At 40.6% G+C, this 17,955-nt stretch overlaps 1 protein-coding gene across 3 annotated transcripts in view; it reads left to right on the forward strand.

Annotated features, from left to right (window-relative positions):
* The first annotated feature begins 1,561 nt into the window (after positions 1 to 1,561).
* CPNE8 (copine 8) overlaps positions 1,562 to 17,955 on the forward strand; it is a 261,517-nt gene continuing 245,123 nt past the window's right edge. Inside the window, exon 1 of one of the 3 annotated variants that reach the window (XM_002752370.6) lies at positions 1,562 to 1,716. In XM_002752370.6, coding sequence (XP_002752416.1) covers positions 1,619 to 1,716 — 98 coding nt within the window. In that variant the 5' untranslated portion in view covers positions 1,562 to 1,618. Of the gene's footprint in view, positions 1,717 to 1,771; positions 1,874 to 2,047; positions 2,259 to 17,955 lie in introns of those variants that run through there. The other 2 variants (XM_054238177.2, XM_035255835.3) reach the window with 2 other exon arrangements.

Genomic DNA, 17,955 nt, shown 5'->3' on the forward strand with positions numbered 1-17,955 from the left:
ACATTTCCAAATCGCAGTAAACTACATTTTAATTCGTAATAGGACAAGAGGAAGGAAAATAAAACAAGAATCGGTGGGTGGGGAAATCAGGAAAGGAAACCGAGAAGAAACGGGAAGTGCACTCGGCAGGGGAAGTGGCAAGGCTGCACCTACACATTCTCACCCGCCTCTATAGATTCTCTAGGCAGGTGGCTGCGAGTGGATTAAAATGTTACAACGCAAGGCATGTCCTCCACCACAAAAACTGTTCCTCCCTGAGTTAGCCCAACCAGCTGGAAACTCCGTGCTTGGAGCGTTAAATCGGGCGGACATCCGCCCCCTCTCCACCCTCCGCCTTCCAGCAGCGCCGCGTCCTGTTCTCTGTCGCCGCCTGGTGGCAAGCGCTCGGGACCCAAAAGGCGCTCGGGCGAGGCCGGAGGGAAGGCGCGGGGAACAAGCGTCTCTGCACTGGAGGGGCGCTGCGGCTACCTCCAGTTGCTTTTGATGCGACTGCATCTTGGCACCAGTCTTGCTGCCCTGGAATGTAGTTTCCCAAACGCTGAGCTCACTCCGGCTTCTCTACGCTTTTATCCGTCACGTCCCAGGTCTTGCGGGAGGGAGTCGGGTGAAGAAGCTGCGTTATATGGTTGTGACATCCCCTGCCCCCCGTTTTCAAGGCAGAACTTTCATGCCTTTGGAAACGAGGGATCCAGAAGAGCCCTGACTGTAGGAGGATTGTAGCCGTTAGACCTCTAAGTTCCAAAGAACCGAGATGAGACAGAATACAGATTGCTCCCGTAAATCCCAAGTAGTATTGTTTTTTCCACCTTAAGAGTCCACCCCACCCCCACATGTCCCATATATCGATCGGATCGGCCACTTCACCACCGCTTTCCCAGGTTGGAAAGCGTCACAGTGCCCCACTGTTCCCAACTCTCAAGTGGCCGACGGTGGGCAGTCCAGAAGCTGGGACCAGACTCATTTGCCGGAGGGCACAATAGGAGGGACCCTCCAGAGCTCCGAGGGTGAGATGAAAACCAGTGGTGGGGAGAGGGGCCTTATAACGGGGCAGTTAGGAACGGACAGAGGCGCCCCCACCTCCAGCTTCTAACTCAGGCGAGGAAACTTCGAGACCTTCCTGTCCACACCTGATTGACAGGAGGAAGCTGTCGCGGCCCAGGAGGCGAGTGTGCGTGTGCAGAGGTGGAGACAGAACCTAAAAGCACGCAGAGCCTCCAGGGCTTGCCCTCCTGGACGGTAGGGGTCTGCGTCTTCTGGTGCCACCTACTCCACCCAGCTGCCTGCTGGGTCCACCAAGCCTGACACCCCCAGCCAGGAGGGGATCACCGAGTGTGTCCCCCGCCCCGGCTGCTGCCTGCCGGGAGGGGGCGGGGAGGCCGGGAGCCCCGAGCGCCACTTCTCCGGCAGCGTCAGTTTCACCCAGGACTGGCTCACGGTTCCCTCGCGGCTCTGCGCGGAGGTCCGCCTCCTCCCTTCCCTCCGCCATCCCGCGCGCTGCCTCCGCCTCCTTCCTCTGCCTCCACCCTCAACCCCCATCCCCGCCTGACGGGAGCTAGCCCTCAGTCCGCCCGAGCTCCGGTTGTGGGAGCTGGACAAGTCCAAGGCGCCTCCTCCCGATATGGACAGCCGCTACACCAGCACTGCGGGCATCGGGGACTTGAACCAGCTGAGCGCCGCCATCCCGGCCACGCGGGTGGAGGTGTCCGTGTCCTGCAGGTGAGGACGCAGCCCTTCCCCTCCCTCCTGCCCTCCCATCTGCGGGGTTGGTAGCACTTGGAGAGCGCTCGGGGTACCACGAGGCTTTGCGCGAGCGAGAAGTTGCGCCATGAGTGGAAAACATCTCAGCAGTGGGGCTGGAGTTGCCCCGGGTCAGGTGACACTGAGAGGGGAGCGGGAATTAGAAGCGCGTGGTGGGCCCAGGGACTGATACTTTTTATTTTCTTTCTGGGCAACGCTGTAAAAGTTGGCTGGGCTGTGACTCAGCTGCGGGAGCCCTGGCCGCCGCCCACTTTACAAGCCCGGTTTCCGTCCCAAACCGGGGCTGGATGGTTGGGTGACGACCGGAATCGAAGGGGACAGCACTGCCAAAAGCTCTCGTGACCGCTGTACGCATCGGCCTGGGACTCCGTCTGCTAGGCGTGTGCAAACCCGCTGTTGCCTGGGTTGGCTCCAACCTCGGCAGCTTCCTCCCCACCCACTTCCTGGAGCCCTCCAGCTTGCTTCTACTCCACCCTTCTGGGCTTTTTGCCTTTTGCTTGGTAGGTAGAGGTGTCGGCCTTCCTTGCAGACAAATCTATGCCTTACCTAAGATCTGAGAAGTCATTTTTTTTTTCCCCGGGCCCTAGCACATTTGAGTGCTTGTTAAGAACTGGCTTTCGGCCGGCCGGGCGCGGTGGCTCACGCCTGTAATCCTAGAACTTTGGGAGGCTGGGGAGGGCGGATTACGAGGTCAGGAGTTCGAGACCAGCCTGACCAATATGGTGAAACCACGTCTCTACTAAAAATATAAAAATTAGTTGGGCGTGGTGGTACGCGCCTGTAGTACTAGCTACGCGGGAGGCTGAGACAGGAGAATCGCTTGAACCCGGGAGGCGGAGGTTGCAGTGAGGCGAGGTCATATCACTGCACTGCAGCCTGGGTGACAGAGCAAGACTCCATCTCGGGGGGGGGGGGGGGAAGAAAAAAAGAACTGATTCTCCACCCTGTCGAGGGACTGTAAATTGCAAACTCGTCGTGGCGTTCTTTCGGTTATAGCAACAGAATAGCTACGTCTGCTCAGAATCGCAGACGATTTTTGAGAAGAACATGAGTGGACGGTGCTAAATTGGTACTGGTCACTAATTTGTGAATTAATAGTACTAACCTGGAGCCCACTCCTGTGTTTGCATAATTGGGTCTGTCTCACTGGAACTTTCTCTCCTTATTTATCCATTGCCCTAAGATTGTTTTTATGCCCTCAAATCATCCCTTTCCTTAACAAACTTGGCTTGAAAAAATCAAATAAATTTGGGTAATCTTGATGTAAATAAGTTTAATATTCCATTAATCTTGACTTTATATTTTCACAAACTGAGCCTAAAGCAAAAGGAATTCTTTGCTTAGGGTGGAACTTTGAGCACCAGCAACCCTGGTAGAAGTAATCTTTGAGGGTAATCTAGCATTAAAACTGTATCACCTGATTGCCGCCTCTCAGGACTGATCTTGGACGTGGAAATAATCATGCTGATACTGATAGGTAATATGAAGCCGTTGTCTTACTGCCCTCATGGCTTTACGGGCTGCTTGAGATTTTTCTGTCAGTGGAACAGGTGAAGCTGTATGGGAAACTCTTTAGACAATTCCTAGGTCTTTTTCTTTTCTTTGAAGCTGGCTTTGGATGTTAGAAGGAAGTTATTGATACATACAGATAATTAATAGCCAAAAGTCCAATAACAGCTTTACTAGAGTTCTTATCCTCTACTCAACAGTCTGCAAAGTCTGAATGACGTGTGGCCTCTACTTGGAATGAATATAAAAGAATATTGTAAATCAAATCTGAATATTCCCATGAGCGTTTTAGGGGAAATAATACCTTAACTGGTCATTCTGCTAGTAGGGCCCACATTTAATGCAGCCCCTTCTTTGATGCATGTTTTCTGTGAGTGTGTTGGGCATACTGAAGTCAATTAGCTTAAGGCGATTTGTTTCAGCTTGCTGCCTCCAAACCTGGAAATCCCTTGTTCCAGCTTTTTTTCATAACATTGCTTTGACATTTTGTTTTTAATTTTTAAGATTTCTAATAGGAAAAAAAAAATCCTGAAAGAGATCCCAAATACTTGGTGTCAAGCATTACTACCAGGGCCACTGGTGCTTAGCCTATTCTTCGGGTTGCTCCTGACTCAGCTTACTATTTACGTTTAGTTTGATGTTAAAAACATCTTTCCGGCAAACAGAAACATAATTAAATATCCAAGTTAGTGCCTTTGGAATAGGTTTACAGTTCCTGAAAAAGTGGGTTAATTTTATTTTTAAATACATTAAAATTTAAATATAAAAATATTTGAGTATTGTGGAGACTTGGATCTTGTGACAATAGGAGGTGGTGTCGTTTGGGCTCTGGCTTCAGAGACTTGAGTACAAATTCTGGCTTTGTGACTTGTTCTTGCTACCTTGGAGTAGGTTCTTATTTAGTCTAAGCGTCCTCATCTCCAAAAATGAGAATAATTGTGTTATTTACCTTATATAGAATGTTATCAAGGTGATGTGTGAAAGCACTTACACAATGCCTGAAACAAAAACATGTTTTCAAAAATGTTAGCTATGATTAAAATAATTGTTGAATATATATAACATTGTTGAATAAATGTGTTATATATGATTCAGGTATGGAATTCTGTAAATAGTCCTTCTCTTTTGAACTTCAATAGGTTGGTGAAAGAACACAAGGATAGAACCAGCATTGAGATACCTGTTCCTTCTTTCTCTCTCCTCTTTGATGTGCATAAAGAACATGTTTTCTTGAAAGTTTATGGGGATTTCCCTTAGCAACAAGGCACAGCTGTAGGCCTCTGAGCCTTACTGTGGGCAGGCAGAGTAAGGAATTCCCTTTCCTTACTATACAAGAGACTTCTGGGGATTTACTAACACTTAAAAGCAGCTCAGATTTGAACAAACTCTTCCTTTGCCTTTCTCTTTCTCTCTCTTTCTCCTTCCTTCCTCTCTCTTTCTCTTTTTCTTTCTTTCTTTTTCTCTTTCCTCCTTTCTCCCTTTCCCTTCCCCGTCTTTCACCTCCTTTCACTGCCCCTATCATTAAAAGCTTTATGACAAAGTTTTTATCTTCATTTTGGGGGAGGTGAAAAAGATCAACAGTTGAAGCTTGCATATAATTCATGGAAATACATTAGTCTGTTCACTCACCAAGTATCAGAGTATCTTTTATATGTCTATGTTTATGCTATGGTCCATGAGAAATGCAAAAGAAGTTCTTTTCTCTGAAAATGTAAAATCTGATTGGGAGATAAACATTACATAAGACATGGTAACATAGGTCTAAATTCAAAGATGAGGCTCATATGCAAGAAGGGAAAGGATCATTGTGGAATAGAGTACTTGGAATATATTACAAAGGGGAGATGGGGCTTGGGCAGAGACAAGATGGATAGGCATGGTTTGGATTAAAGAAGGGACAGTGTACATGGAACTTTTGTAGTGGCTATAAATTTGGTGTGTTAGGGTGGTGAGAGGTACACTTTTCTAGATGTATTTATGTAGAGGCAAGCTCCTGCTATTTGACTTCCTCTTCTACCCATTGCCTAGCTCTTCTTGTATTCAATTTCCTTTAGTGTATAAATATGTAGATTTTTAAATTAATTAGCTTAATTAACTAAACATGCCTGTAGCTGCAATGATATAACCTTGAGAGATAAACTAAGGTAATATTTCCATTTTATTCTGAAAGCTTATTACTATAGAATGAGGTAAACTCACTGGGAAAAATAATATATAGTAATCACCTGTTTTCCTTGGGTCCTTGGTTTGTTGCACTATTTCAGTGATTTTTTGTTGTTTTCTGATTTAGAAGTTAGCGTATCAATTATAAAAGCAGTGAGAACTTTGTGTATTTCTAGACTTTGTACGTTAGCTATCCAGTGTACATCCTCTCACAGAAATAATCCTACAGTGGTGATAATACTATTTATTTATTTGAGATGGAGTCTCACTCTGGGGGCCAGGCTGGAGGGCAGTGGTGTGATCTCTGCTAACTACAACCTCCATCTCCCAGGTTCAAATGATTGTCCTGCTGTAGCCTCCCAAGTAGCTGAGATTACAGGCACCCCACCACCACGCCCAGCTAATTTTTGTATTTTTAGTAGAGAGGGGATTTTGCCATGTTGGCCAGCTGGTCTAGAACTCCTAACTTTAAGTGATCCACCCACGTTGGCTTCCCAAAGTGCTGGGATTACAGGCCTGAGCCACCGCCCTGAACCAATACTGACTTTAAGCATTCAAGTGGAAGGAAGACTGAAGTGGAACTTGATTGAGTGCCTACTTTGTGCTAGCCATTCTAAAAAGCCCTTCCTGACCTGGCGTAAGTCTGCTGCCTCATCTCCCATCACTCCTTGCATGAACCTAGCAACTAAATATAGTCTGATAAAGAGGTGCTTACCATCTGGCCAAAATGCATGCCAGATATATACAGCTAGGAAATACTCATAAAAGGTACAATCCCCAAAGTGCGAGCGTTCCTCCTCACCACCCAAATTCCTCATGCTTATATGGCTACACAGGTGCTGCTCTTTGCCCTGAGCATCCCTTCCTCTCTCCCCCTTGTTTTCTGGATTAGGCGGTGGTTTTTTTCAAGACTCAGGTAAAACATCATCTTCTTTCACAACCCCTCTCCCAAGCTGGGTTAGTCCCAAAGTACTGGAGTGTGTCAGTGTCATAGGTATATTAAAACTCTTGGCCTTTCTACTTTCCTTGAGGACAAGTTGTGTCTCTTTCATGTTCATGTACTGTATTACGAGCTTGGCACAGAATATATAGTTACTAAGTATTTGATGCTGTAGTTCTGTAGCCAAATTGTCCAATGTGGGGAGAGGGATTTCTCCTGTTAAAATATTACTCCTAGGTCCCATAGCAGATCTTCTGAGTTCAAATCTCTAGGGATGGGACTCAGGCATGTGAGCTTTTAACAAGTCCACCATGTGCTGGTTATACACACTAAATTATTTAATTTGCTGGTTTCATGATTAAATGACTGACAATAGTTCCTTGATCTGAGTTAGCAACACCTACCCTACTGGGGTGTTAGGAAGATAATAGTTGATGGTGTGCTGGAGCTGCCTTAAATGAGTTTGAGCACCAAAAAATCTGTAAGCCAGTTGTTAAGGTGACTATCAAAAATTGAATTACATAAACTTAAATTATATTAAAAGTAAATTTAAGAAATGCTCAAAGCTTATAACATCCTAATTGTTTTACTACATTTTACTGTCATCTGTGTTTTTTAAATAATCATCTAGTCTCTATTTTTTAATCTGTGCATTGAAAAATATTCTGCAGTGGTGTGCTACTGTTCTCTTCCCAATTCATGTATGCTACCTTGGCAGCTTGAAATCAGACATAGTAGGAATATTTACACCATGGAAATTGGCAAACACTGCAGATCTGCTTGACTTACTGTTTTGTCATCTAACACTTAAGAAAGCCTTCTGTGGGAATCAGTTGCCTCTATGGAGTTTATAATAAAAAGTACCACATGTAACTTATTATTTGTAGATTGTGTGCTAAGCTACATACTCTATATATGAGCCAAAAATAAATTTTGTACACACACACATTCAGCTTCTTTTTGGAGATCTTCTTTTAAAATATATGCTTGCACATCACTGTTGATGGACTTTTTGCAAAAGGTAAAGGCTTATATAAAAGAAAATTCTTATTGTTTGCCTGGTTCAGTTATGGCTACTATAACAAAATACCAGGGATGGGGTGGCTTATTAGCATCAAACATTTATTTCTCACAGTTCTAGGATGGACGCCTGTGATCAGGGAATCAGGGTGCCAACATGGTCAGGTTCTGGTGAGAGGTTTTTTTCAGACTACAGGCTGCCAACTTCTCACTGTACTTTGACATGGCCAACAGAGAATGAGAGAGCTCTCTGGAATTCCTTTTATTAGGACACTATTCCCGTTCATGAGGGAACCATCATCATGACCTAATCATCTCCCAAAGGCCCTGCCTCCTAATTTCATCACATTGGGGGTTAGGATTTCAACACGTGAATTTTGGGGGGACACAAATATTCATTTTGTAACACTGTTGTTAGACTGTCAGTATTAGAAGTGGTAGTGTCAAGTCCACTATCTCTGGTCTTCCTTCTCTACTGGAATAAGTGGGATTTTGTGATTTTTATCATCCACGAAAGTTGTGATAGCCAGTGTATTGCAGTGAGGAACTTATATACTTTTAAATTTCTCCCTTTCCTTTTCAAGTGGTTCTCTCTACATCTTTATTCTTCTCTTACTTTGAAGTTGTATTTTTATTTCTCTGTTTCTCCATCCACTGGTGGCACACGTATCCTTTGCAAGTTTACATGTTACAGTACCAGCTATGCCTAGTGATTAACTGACCTCCTGCGAAAGCAAAGTTAGATTCCAAGGGAGAGCACCTGACCCTTTTTGGAATTGGCGGTTTGAAGTGGATACCTGTGCTGCTCTAATGATCTGTGGTGAAAGGAATCAACAGTTTGAACACAGAAGTTGGAGGCTCCACCTTAGTCCACATTGGTTCATCTCTTAGCACACTTTTCTTGAGTCAGAAAATTTGAAGCAAATAGGTTTTCCAGTGATGTTGTTAATTGTTAAGTTATATTAGCTAGGGATATTAGACTGCCTGTTGTGCTGTTAATGAGACATATGACAGGTAAATGGAGAGTAAAGTTGTTATAGACCATAGCATCATACTGTGTTTCTGCAGCTCCTGAGATCCTGTGGTTCAAGATTGTAGTCACCCTGTAGAGCCTTTTTGGATTGTATTTAGGTTTGTCTTAGCCCCAGCTTTTCAGTTAAATTTGTACTGGGGACATTTCTGAACTGTGGCATTGAAGTCTTAATGTGAGAATTGCCCCGGTATATTTTTTTTCAGAGAAACTCCTTATTCAACATTGTTGTTCCACCAATATTTTGGTCCGCCTGTATTTTATAGCATTTGGGGCCTGAGCGGTTCTAAAACAGCCCTGGTATGTAGAGAATGCTGGTCTAGAAGCAGTTTACAGGACAGCATCCTGCAGGAGAGTGTGGTAACAGCTGTGCTCCTTCAGGTCTGTTATTTGTGAGCAGAAGTCTACATCTCCTATTTGAGTTTACTCAAGGCAGAGAAGAAACATAATTCCTCTCAAAGAGATTTCATCTAGCTCTTAGCCTGTTTGAGAGCCAGTGTTGCTTAGGGTTGAAGAACATGGTGTGGGGCTAGATTAGCTCTACTATCATCTCTGAAACATTGGAAAGTTACCTAATCTCTCTGTTCCTCAGTTTTCTCATTTGCAAAGTGGGGATAATAATAGCCTCTACTTCTTATATTTGCTTTGAGGATTCAATAAGTTAATACATGTCAGTGAGATAAAACACTGCTTGTGACATTTGTTAAATACTTGATGATTACAAAAGGATAATAAAAAAAATCCTTCACAATTCCATCAAGCCATGAGCAGATGAGTTCATTTTTGTCCCATGGATAGCATCACATTTATATTCTCTCTCTGTGTATAATATTAATATATACACACATATATCATATAATATGTAATATATTAATAGTGTGTATATAATATAGAATATAATTATATGATCTATACAATATTTTTTTCTGTACTTTTCTATTAATATATCATGAATAGTTGTTGTTACTAGTCTTTGGAAATATAACCTTCCATGTCTGTGTAGTATTCTATTATACGGGTATACTATATTTGTTTACCTTAACTCTGGTTTTCCAAAATTTATTTCAAAAAGTTGCTATTCAAAACAGTGTTAAAAATAAGTATTCCCTGTCACAAACATATATCATCTCTGATTATTATTTTCCTGGAGATAGTTTTCTAGAACTGAAATGATTAATAAGCTATCTTCTCAAAGGGATTTTAGTAGCTTATTTCCACCCCATTCCTATTTAAATATGCAGAATCAAGGCTAAGCTACTGGCTGCACTTTTCTAAATACTTTGATTACCATAGAAAGTTGCATTTAGAGATTAATGAGAATTTGAGGCAGCAGAGTATAGCAGCAAGAAAATGGAATTAGAAATCAGACAGATGTCTTTAAATCTCATTTTTATCCCCTTTTGGAATGTTATTTTGGGTAACCTGTTTCAACTTTTGGAACCTCATTTCCTAATGTGTAACATAGAAATGATTTAAAAACCAAAGTTTCAGATTGTTGGGTAAGTAAATGAAATAAAGAATGTACAATGCCCAGCCTGGCACAAGAAAACAAGAAGTGACTGTTAGTCTTATCCCAGTTTCTTCAGCATTTTACTGTGTGGCACACAAGCAACACAGAAGAAGATATCTGTACCTGGGAAAAATTTAGTCCATTTGAGAAGCCATAGAAACATAGAACCAAGGTGACAGTGATGAAGCTGAATGTGTTCTCATGCTGATTAATTCAATGTGGAGAGAGTGGAATAAAACAGTGGTTAGAATAGTGTGGATTTGTAAATGCACACTCAGTTTCTACAGATTCCACCCCAAATCCCCACTTCTGCCAAGACACAATCAGTCATGTGGAATTTGACAGGTAGCAGGTAGTCTGCTATATTAACCAAGTTTTAGAACCAAAGAACATTCTAACATGTTCTTGTATCTGTCAAATAAAATCAGTGGGCTGATATTTATGACATCTCTTTTGTGTTGGACATGAGAAAACAGATAATTGCAGTAGATGCCAGTACAGGCTGTGGGAAGGCAAGTATTTATTGCCTATAATAAAATAAGATGTATTTAAAAGGTGCCTGCCACAGGGACCAATGTCCTGATTCACAATACCATAATATTGGCAAACTTAATGACAACTTTCAGTGTTAATGTCTCTCTAACCAAGACTATTAGCTACCAGACATTCTTGTTCAAATTGTAGGGTTTTTTTGTTTTGTTTTGTTTTGTTTTTTGGTCATGTTTATTCTGTGAAGAATAATGCTCCAGATGTTCTGAGGGAATCATCAGCTGATTTTCTGAAACTCTAAAGAACCAAAAGATCACTGATAGTCCCCGGCAAATATTTCTATTAGACAGTAAAGGAATTCAAGTATAAGCTGTTTTAGTGAAGCCAAGAAATATTCAACTTTTGCATATTTGCCATTTATTTTCTTTAGATTAATGTCAAAATCTAACTCTTTGTCAGACAGTGTTTAATGTGGTTAATGTGGGCTAATTCGTTCAATCCTTGCAATTCTATAAAAGAGGTGATGTTATGTCTTGTTTTACAAGTGAGGAAATTGAGGTTTAGAGAGAGTGTAAGTAATTTGTTGAAGTCACCCATCTAATAAGTGGCAAAGTTGAGTTCCTAATCCATATGTCTAATTCCTAAGCATATGCTTATGACCATTAGCTATATTATGTTGTTCTTCCATAAATTCTTTCTTGTAGGCTTGAAGAGAGGAGCTCTTTTCTATCAATATCAGTGTATTACTAACTGAATAAATTATAAAGTTTAGGAGTTGCAATTATAATAGGTGATATCAACACTAGTCTACCACAGAGATATATTTCTCTGAGGATGCAAAATTCAAAATTATTTCCTGTTTTTCTGTTCCCTATTGCTGAGAGATTTGAGTACAGCAATTCAGAACAGTGGCATAAACTTTAACCACATGATGCTTTATTTCCAGTATTGATTCTTTTTCTGATGCTAAGTTACCTAATGAAGATGTGGGAAATTAAGTAATGAGAAGACTATTTAGCTAGAAATCAGCAGGCAGGGTGAGATGAAAATTAACTGCTGGAGAGAGGCGATGGACTGGGCAAATGAAAAGAAAAATTAATTGAATTGACTATGTGACATTCAAATTTAACAGTGGAGTTGAGAATGACCTCAGGCCCTGCCATTTCAGTCCAGTGCTTTCTTAGTAATGGAGAAGTCACTGTTTAACTTGCTAGCTTTTCAGTAATACTTAATTCCAGAGTTTGCCTTCATGGCAAATTCATTCTTCAGAATTTCATGTAAATAAAATAACTACTTAGATATTAAAAATGTCAGTACAGTATTCTGAGCTATATGAATTGTGACATGAGTTTGTAAAAGTCAGGTTTTTTTTACCTTGCTAATTAGCTTCACTCTCTCTCTCTATATATATGTAAAATAAGTAACAAGTGACACATTAATTTTATTAAGAGCAATCTCAAATGTCAGAGAGTGTAATGAACCAGAGATATGATTATAATTGCCATAACTGGTTGAGGCCAACACATTTCTCTGCCTTAGCTTAATAGTGGTTTTATCATCATTTTGATCAAAGTAATTGTTTCTCATTGTCTGCAGCTCCCTCTTAATTGCATCTAACTTCTATAACTCTGAGCATTCCTATGAACCTCTTGTGTCTAAGTGTACTCCTATAAAGGGAATATCACACTATTTGTGGATTTTTTAGGTAATTGAAAGTAACTCAGTCATTTTTCTTTAATGTTTTAATAGGTTTTTGTGTTTCCCAGATATAAGCAAAGAATATGAGAGAGAGAGAGAGAGAGAGAGAGAGAGAGAGAGAGAGAGAGAGAGAGCGCCAGCGTAAGAGTGAGAGAGAGAGCGCTAGAATGAGAGCTAGCAAGACAGAGGGATACTTGAGAACTACACCAGAATAAGAAATTTATTTGCTGAACCTATCTAAATTATCTACCATTTTTGGCAGACCTTATTATCTGACTTATCTTGGTATCTCCACTCTCAAATTAATGATGGAAGCAGATATATTAGAAAGTTGATTACAATTGATTTTTATGCCAGTGGTTTCATCCAAAGTCTCTTGTAGGCATTGGGGAAAGGAGCCATAATCAATATCAAGTTACTAGTGAACTTCTCTCTTAATTGATAATTTGCATTAGTAAATTTAAAAAATTTTTTGGGGAAAAGTTTAAAATATACTACCTAAAATATGATTGATTTTTTAGCTTAAGATGTGTCTTATAATGGTTTCAGTTTCTTTGTTTCACTTAAATCACTGTGCCATTGGAATGTCACATACATGGCATCTTGCTTCCTTGTGGAACACTTCAGCAAAGATCCTTGAACTTCTGTTCTGTTTCTGGAACTAGCTCTGTGACCTTTGACAATAATGCCACTTCTCTGGACCTCAGATCCTATAAGGAAGTTGGGTCTCTGATCAAGATGACCTATGATATTACTTGGAGCTTCATAATTTTATGATTAGACAAGCAGGACCTTGAAATAAAATGGAGACATAATCTAGTTTAAGAAAATAATGTGATTGTCAATGCTTTTTGTAAACCAGGTGGTCAAAATTTATGGTGTTTTTTTTTTTTTGTTTGAAACGGAGTCTTGCTCTGTTGCCCAGGCTGGCGTGCAATGATGTGATCTCAGCTCACTCCAACCTTTGCCTCCTGAGTTTAAGCGATTCCCTTGCCTCAGCCTCCCGAGTAGCTGGGACTACAGGCATGCACCACCACACCTGGCTTATTTTTGTATTTTTAGTAGAGATGGAGTTTCACCATGTTGTCCAGGCTGGTCTAGAACTCCTGACTTCAGGTGATCAGCCTGCCTCAACCTCGCAAAGTGCTGGGATTACAGGTGTGAGCCACTGCACCAGCAAGATAATTTATGTTTAATAAATCAAAAAGGATATTTTACTTTCAAAATATTTATCTCAGAATGTCTTTAAACAGACAATTCCTCTAGTGTATTTAAAATGATATTGATATATGAATATATATATTTTTTTTCCTGAGGCAGTCTCCCTCTGACGCCCATGCTGGAGTGCAGTGGCACGATCTCCACTCACTGCAACCTCCACCTCCCAGGTTCAAGCGATTCTCTTGTATCACCCTCCCCAGTAGCTGGGATTACAGGCATGTGACACCACGCCCGGCTAATTTTTTCTATTTTTAGTAGAGATGGCGTTTTGCCATGTTGGCCAGGCTAGTATGAAACTCCTGACGTCAGTTGAACCACCTGCCTTGGCCTCCCAAAGTGCTAGGATTACAGGCGTGAGCCACCACACCCAGCCATACATTTTAATTTTAATCACAACAACTTAAAAAGTACAGATATAGAGTAAAATTTATCTTTGAGTTTTTTTAAATAAAAAAAATGGTTGTGAAGAAAAAGTAATAGGGACAGGAATAGTATTGTTACCAGAAATGGATCCAGACCCAGACACCAAGAGAAGGTTCTTGGATCTCCTGCAAGAAAGAATTAAGGGCAAGTCTATATAGTAAAGTGAAAGCAATTGTATTAAGAAAGTAAAGGAATAAAAGAAGGACTACTCCATAGGCAGAGCAGCCCCAGGGCTGCTGATTACCCATTCTTATTGTTATTTCTTAATTATATGCTAAACAAATGGAGGATTATTCATGCCTCCTCTTTTTAGAACGAATAGGGTAACTTTCTGATGTTGCCGTGGCATTTGTAGACTATGGGAGTATAGCAGAGAGGATGACCAGAGGCCATGCCCATCCCGATCTTGGTTTTGCTGGGCTTTGGTCAGCTTCTTTGTGGCAGCCTGTTTTATCAGCAAGGTCTTTATGATGTGTATGTTGTGCTGACCTCTAACTTACTATGTGACTAGATGCCTTAACCTCCTAGGAATGCAGCCCAGCAGGTCTCAATCTCCAGCCCCTATTCAAGATGGAGTTGCTCTGGTTCAAACACCTCTGACAGTATTAATATATATTTAGAAAATCTTAATTTCCCCCAAACAGTTTAACTTTGCTGCCATATTACACTTGATTTTCTAGACATAGGCTCTTAAACGTTTGTGTGACCAGGAGGTTTTGAAAATGGAGGCTCTAATCCTACTGTCTAAGGGTTTTTGTTTTAAGGGAATATTATGATAATTTATAATACCAACTACTTGGTATTGCAATGTCCACATTTTCCTTAATATTGTCCCCAAGAGTTGGCAAGTTCTGCTGTTGCTGTTCTAGTATTTTTTCTCAACAGGAATCTGTAACAAACTGTATTCATGGAAATGAACAGTGTTTAATATGAATAGATATCTGTGCCTTTTCAGTATTTTACTTTTATAATATGTTACTATAAAAAAATCATTTATGCCTCTTTGGCAAACAGAGAGTTTGTAGTAAAGATGTCAGATGGGATCAGTCCTGTGTGCTTCCTCTGATCAGTTGTCACTGAGCGTGCGCTACCTGGGCTTCCTGGAGGAGTTGACTTTCAAAATGAAATAAGCCAACATTATGAATCACGTATGCTCTTACTTCCCTATCATTATACTTGACTTACTATATTTCATAAACCTTATGAATGGTTTCAGTACTTTAAAAATTACCTTATCAGTCACGAAGACTTGTGTATTCCATTCTCCAAAGTATCGGTCTCCTCCTTTCCATTTCTGCTGTCTCTGCTCTGGCTCAAGTAGTCATTTTCCCTCTTCTTCACATATTGTGTAGTTAGCTTTGTAAAGGTTGAATTATATGTTTTTCTTTGTAGAAACTTCCACTGTTTCAGCTTGTCTCCTTTGTTTACAGAGTAAAGTCCAAGCCCGCTAGCATGTGTTTAGAGAAGTTACTCATCCTGCCCAGATATCATCCTTCCCAGTCTCATCTCAGACATGGGCACCATCCAAAGTGGACTGTGTTAATCCCCACATTCCTTGTATCTTCCCTTTTCCACCCTTGTTGATACGTTCCTACAGGTTTAGAAGCCTTTTCCCATTTGTGGTTCTCCTTGCCTGGTTGTCAAGATGTACCTCACTCAGTGCAATTTGAGATATTTTACTAAATTCTTGAAACTGAAATTGATTTTTGCTTCCTTGGAGTTCCCAGAGCACATTTCTTGTATATCTTTTTTTAAAATTTATTTTGACTTAAAATTTTAGGTTTTTGCACACCTGTATCCCTAACCAAGTTTAAAAATACCTATTTGTTTTATCATTATTACAAAACCTGATTTTGTGCTTTGCACATAAAAGGATTTCAATAAATGCTTTCCACTTGATAGACTGGAGTAATGAATGTGGACATCTATGAATTTGAATATGTTTATACCCTTAAAAATATTAGTTTATACACATAGTGACATTAAAGTGCCTGATTTTGCTATTCAATAAAAATATAAATATTTAATCTTTGTTTATATAATGTTCTACAGCGTTTTATTTGTGAAGAAATGAGAAACAAATTTAAATTAACGTACATTATTCTCAAGCAGAGCAAAGCTAATTTAGAAGTGGCTACAGTACTTTCTAAATATTGACAGATAATTTGGCCAGATGCGGTGGCTCGCACCTGTGATTCCAGCACTTTGGGAGGCCAAGGTGGGCAGATCATTTGAGGTTGGGAGTTTGAAATCAGTCTAGACAACATGGTAAAAACCCACCTCTACTAAAAAATACAAAAATTAGCCAAGTGTGGTGGTGGATGCCTATAACCCCAGTTACTTGGGAGGGTAAGTCAGGAGCATCTCTTCAACCCAGGAGGCAGAGGTTGCAGTGGGCCGAAGCTATGCCACTGGACTCCAACTTGGGGGACAAAGTGAGACTCTCAAAAAAATAAAAAATAAAAAACATGTTGACAGATAATTTGCTTAATTTGGGGATGAATATTATGCAAAAAAATAGAAGAATTTGCATGTGTGATATCCCATATAAAATACCCAAGTAGAAAAATAAGTGAACATATATTTTCCTCGAGGAAGATTTTTGTCTTGGGGAAAAATGTTTCTTAAAGTACTTGGTGAACTAATCAAGTGCAGCAGCCCATGATGGGTTCAGCTGGGTATAATCTAGGGTAAGAAGAGCTGTTTGGTGGCCTGGCCACTTGAGGCAGCAAAAATTTGCTTATGTGCTAGTGTACTTCTTCCAGACTCTGTATTTTTTAATCACCAATTTAAGTTTTCTGCCACAAAATGCAAAGCAAAATGTTAGAAAAGCCAAAATCCAACTGAAGTGTCAAGGATGAGAAGATGGAAGAGAAAACAATGCTTTCTACGTAAAAAGGAAAAGGCAGAACTTGTTTACACATGTTCAAGTTAAAAATGAGCAAGTTTACTTAAGTCACTATCTGTAAATCATGTCTTTCCTACACTTGTCTGGCTATAACGTGTCTTGGATTGCCTAAGTAATGTCCTAAGTGCTTGTACCCGCTGAAGTATCTGAGTGCTCAGTTGATTATATTTAGCCTAAAATGTTGTCATGCCTGATTATATCAAGTCTTTCCAGAGAAACAGACCTCATTAGTGGCTATAACTATAAAATTAGAAAAAAAAAAAAAAGAAAATTATAAAGGCACCTTGTTTCCATGAGGTCAATAAATGGTAATACAAAGTGATGATGATGATGACTGATGAACAATTTCCAGCATGCACATAAAATGCTGTGACTTTGGAAATGCAATTATTGTGTGGTTATATCATTTTCATTTTGACAGCATGGTCCAAAACACCTGTTGTCAACAAGGGGCATCATCAAAATTACTTCAGAGGTTTTGCTAACTATTTATGGACACTCCTGAAAACTCTAGGTTGCTTTCCTTACAAGGGACGGAGTCCTCCCCATCATTTTCTCTACGCCTCCAATACCCCAGTAAAACTTCTGTCAGTTGAGCCTCAGGCCTCACGCTCCTGTTCCTTCTGCTTCCATATCGTCTTTTTAACATGGCTGACCATTTTGCTAACTAGGTCCAGGGAAGTCTGACCCATGCAGAGACTATGTACAAGTTCCCTGATTTTTCCAAGCTCACATCCTCTCTGGCCAACCTCCTTCTCCTCACCAGTAATCTTGTACATTGAGCTGGTAGAGTTATACTCAAAAGGGCAATTAACACCATACTGTTACTCTTTTTAAAAACCCTCTAGTTGCCTGTTTAAACAGTCATGAGGATGTTCTAAACCCTATTAAATTTTTAGCCTCATCTCTTTCTCTCCATGTCCCCCCACCCCTGCCTTCTCCACTTTTGCCTCTAACCTCTTTCCTAAACTCTAAGTCACTTCAGACACCTGCATTTCTCAAGAAAATCATGGTGTTCACACTATGGTTCTATCTGGTAGGAACAGTCGGCCTCACGTTATCTTACCTGATGGACTCTGCTGATAGTTCAAGCATCTCTTACTATGAAGACTTTTTCTGATCCTTCAGATTGAATTGTCCACTCCTATCTTTCTCTCATTTGTGATGAATTTATTATACATATTCCATATTTCACTGTACATATTTGTTTATAAATCATTCTCCTTAATGAAATATAAATAATCTAGGGCCTGGAGCCCAATGTGTTCATATCATGGTCTCTAACA

This window comes from Callithrix jacchus, chromosome 9, assembly GCF_049354715.1.
Source record: "Callithrix jacchus isolate 240 chromosome 9, calJac240_pri, whole genome shotgun sequence".
NCBI classification, from domain to species: domain Eukaryota; kingdom Metazoa; phylum Chordata; class Mammalia; order Primates; family Cebidae; genus Callithrix; species Callithrix jacchus.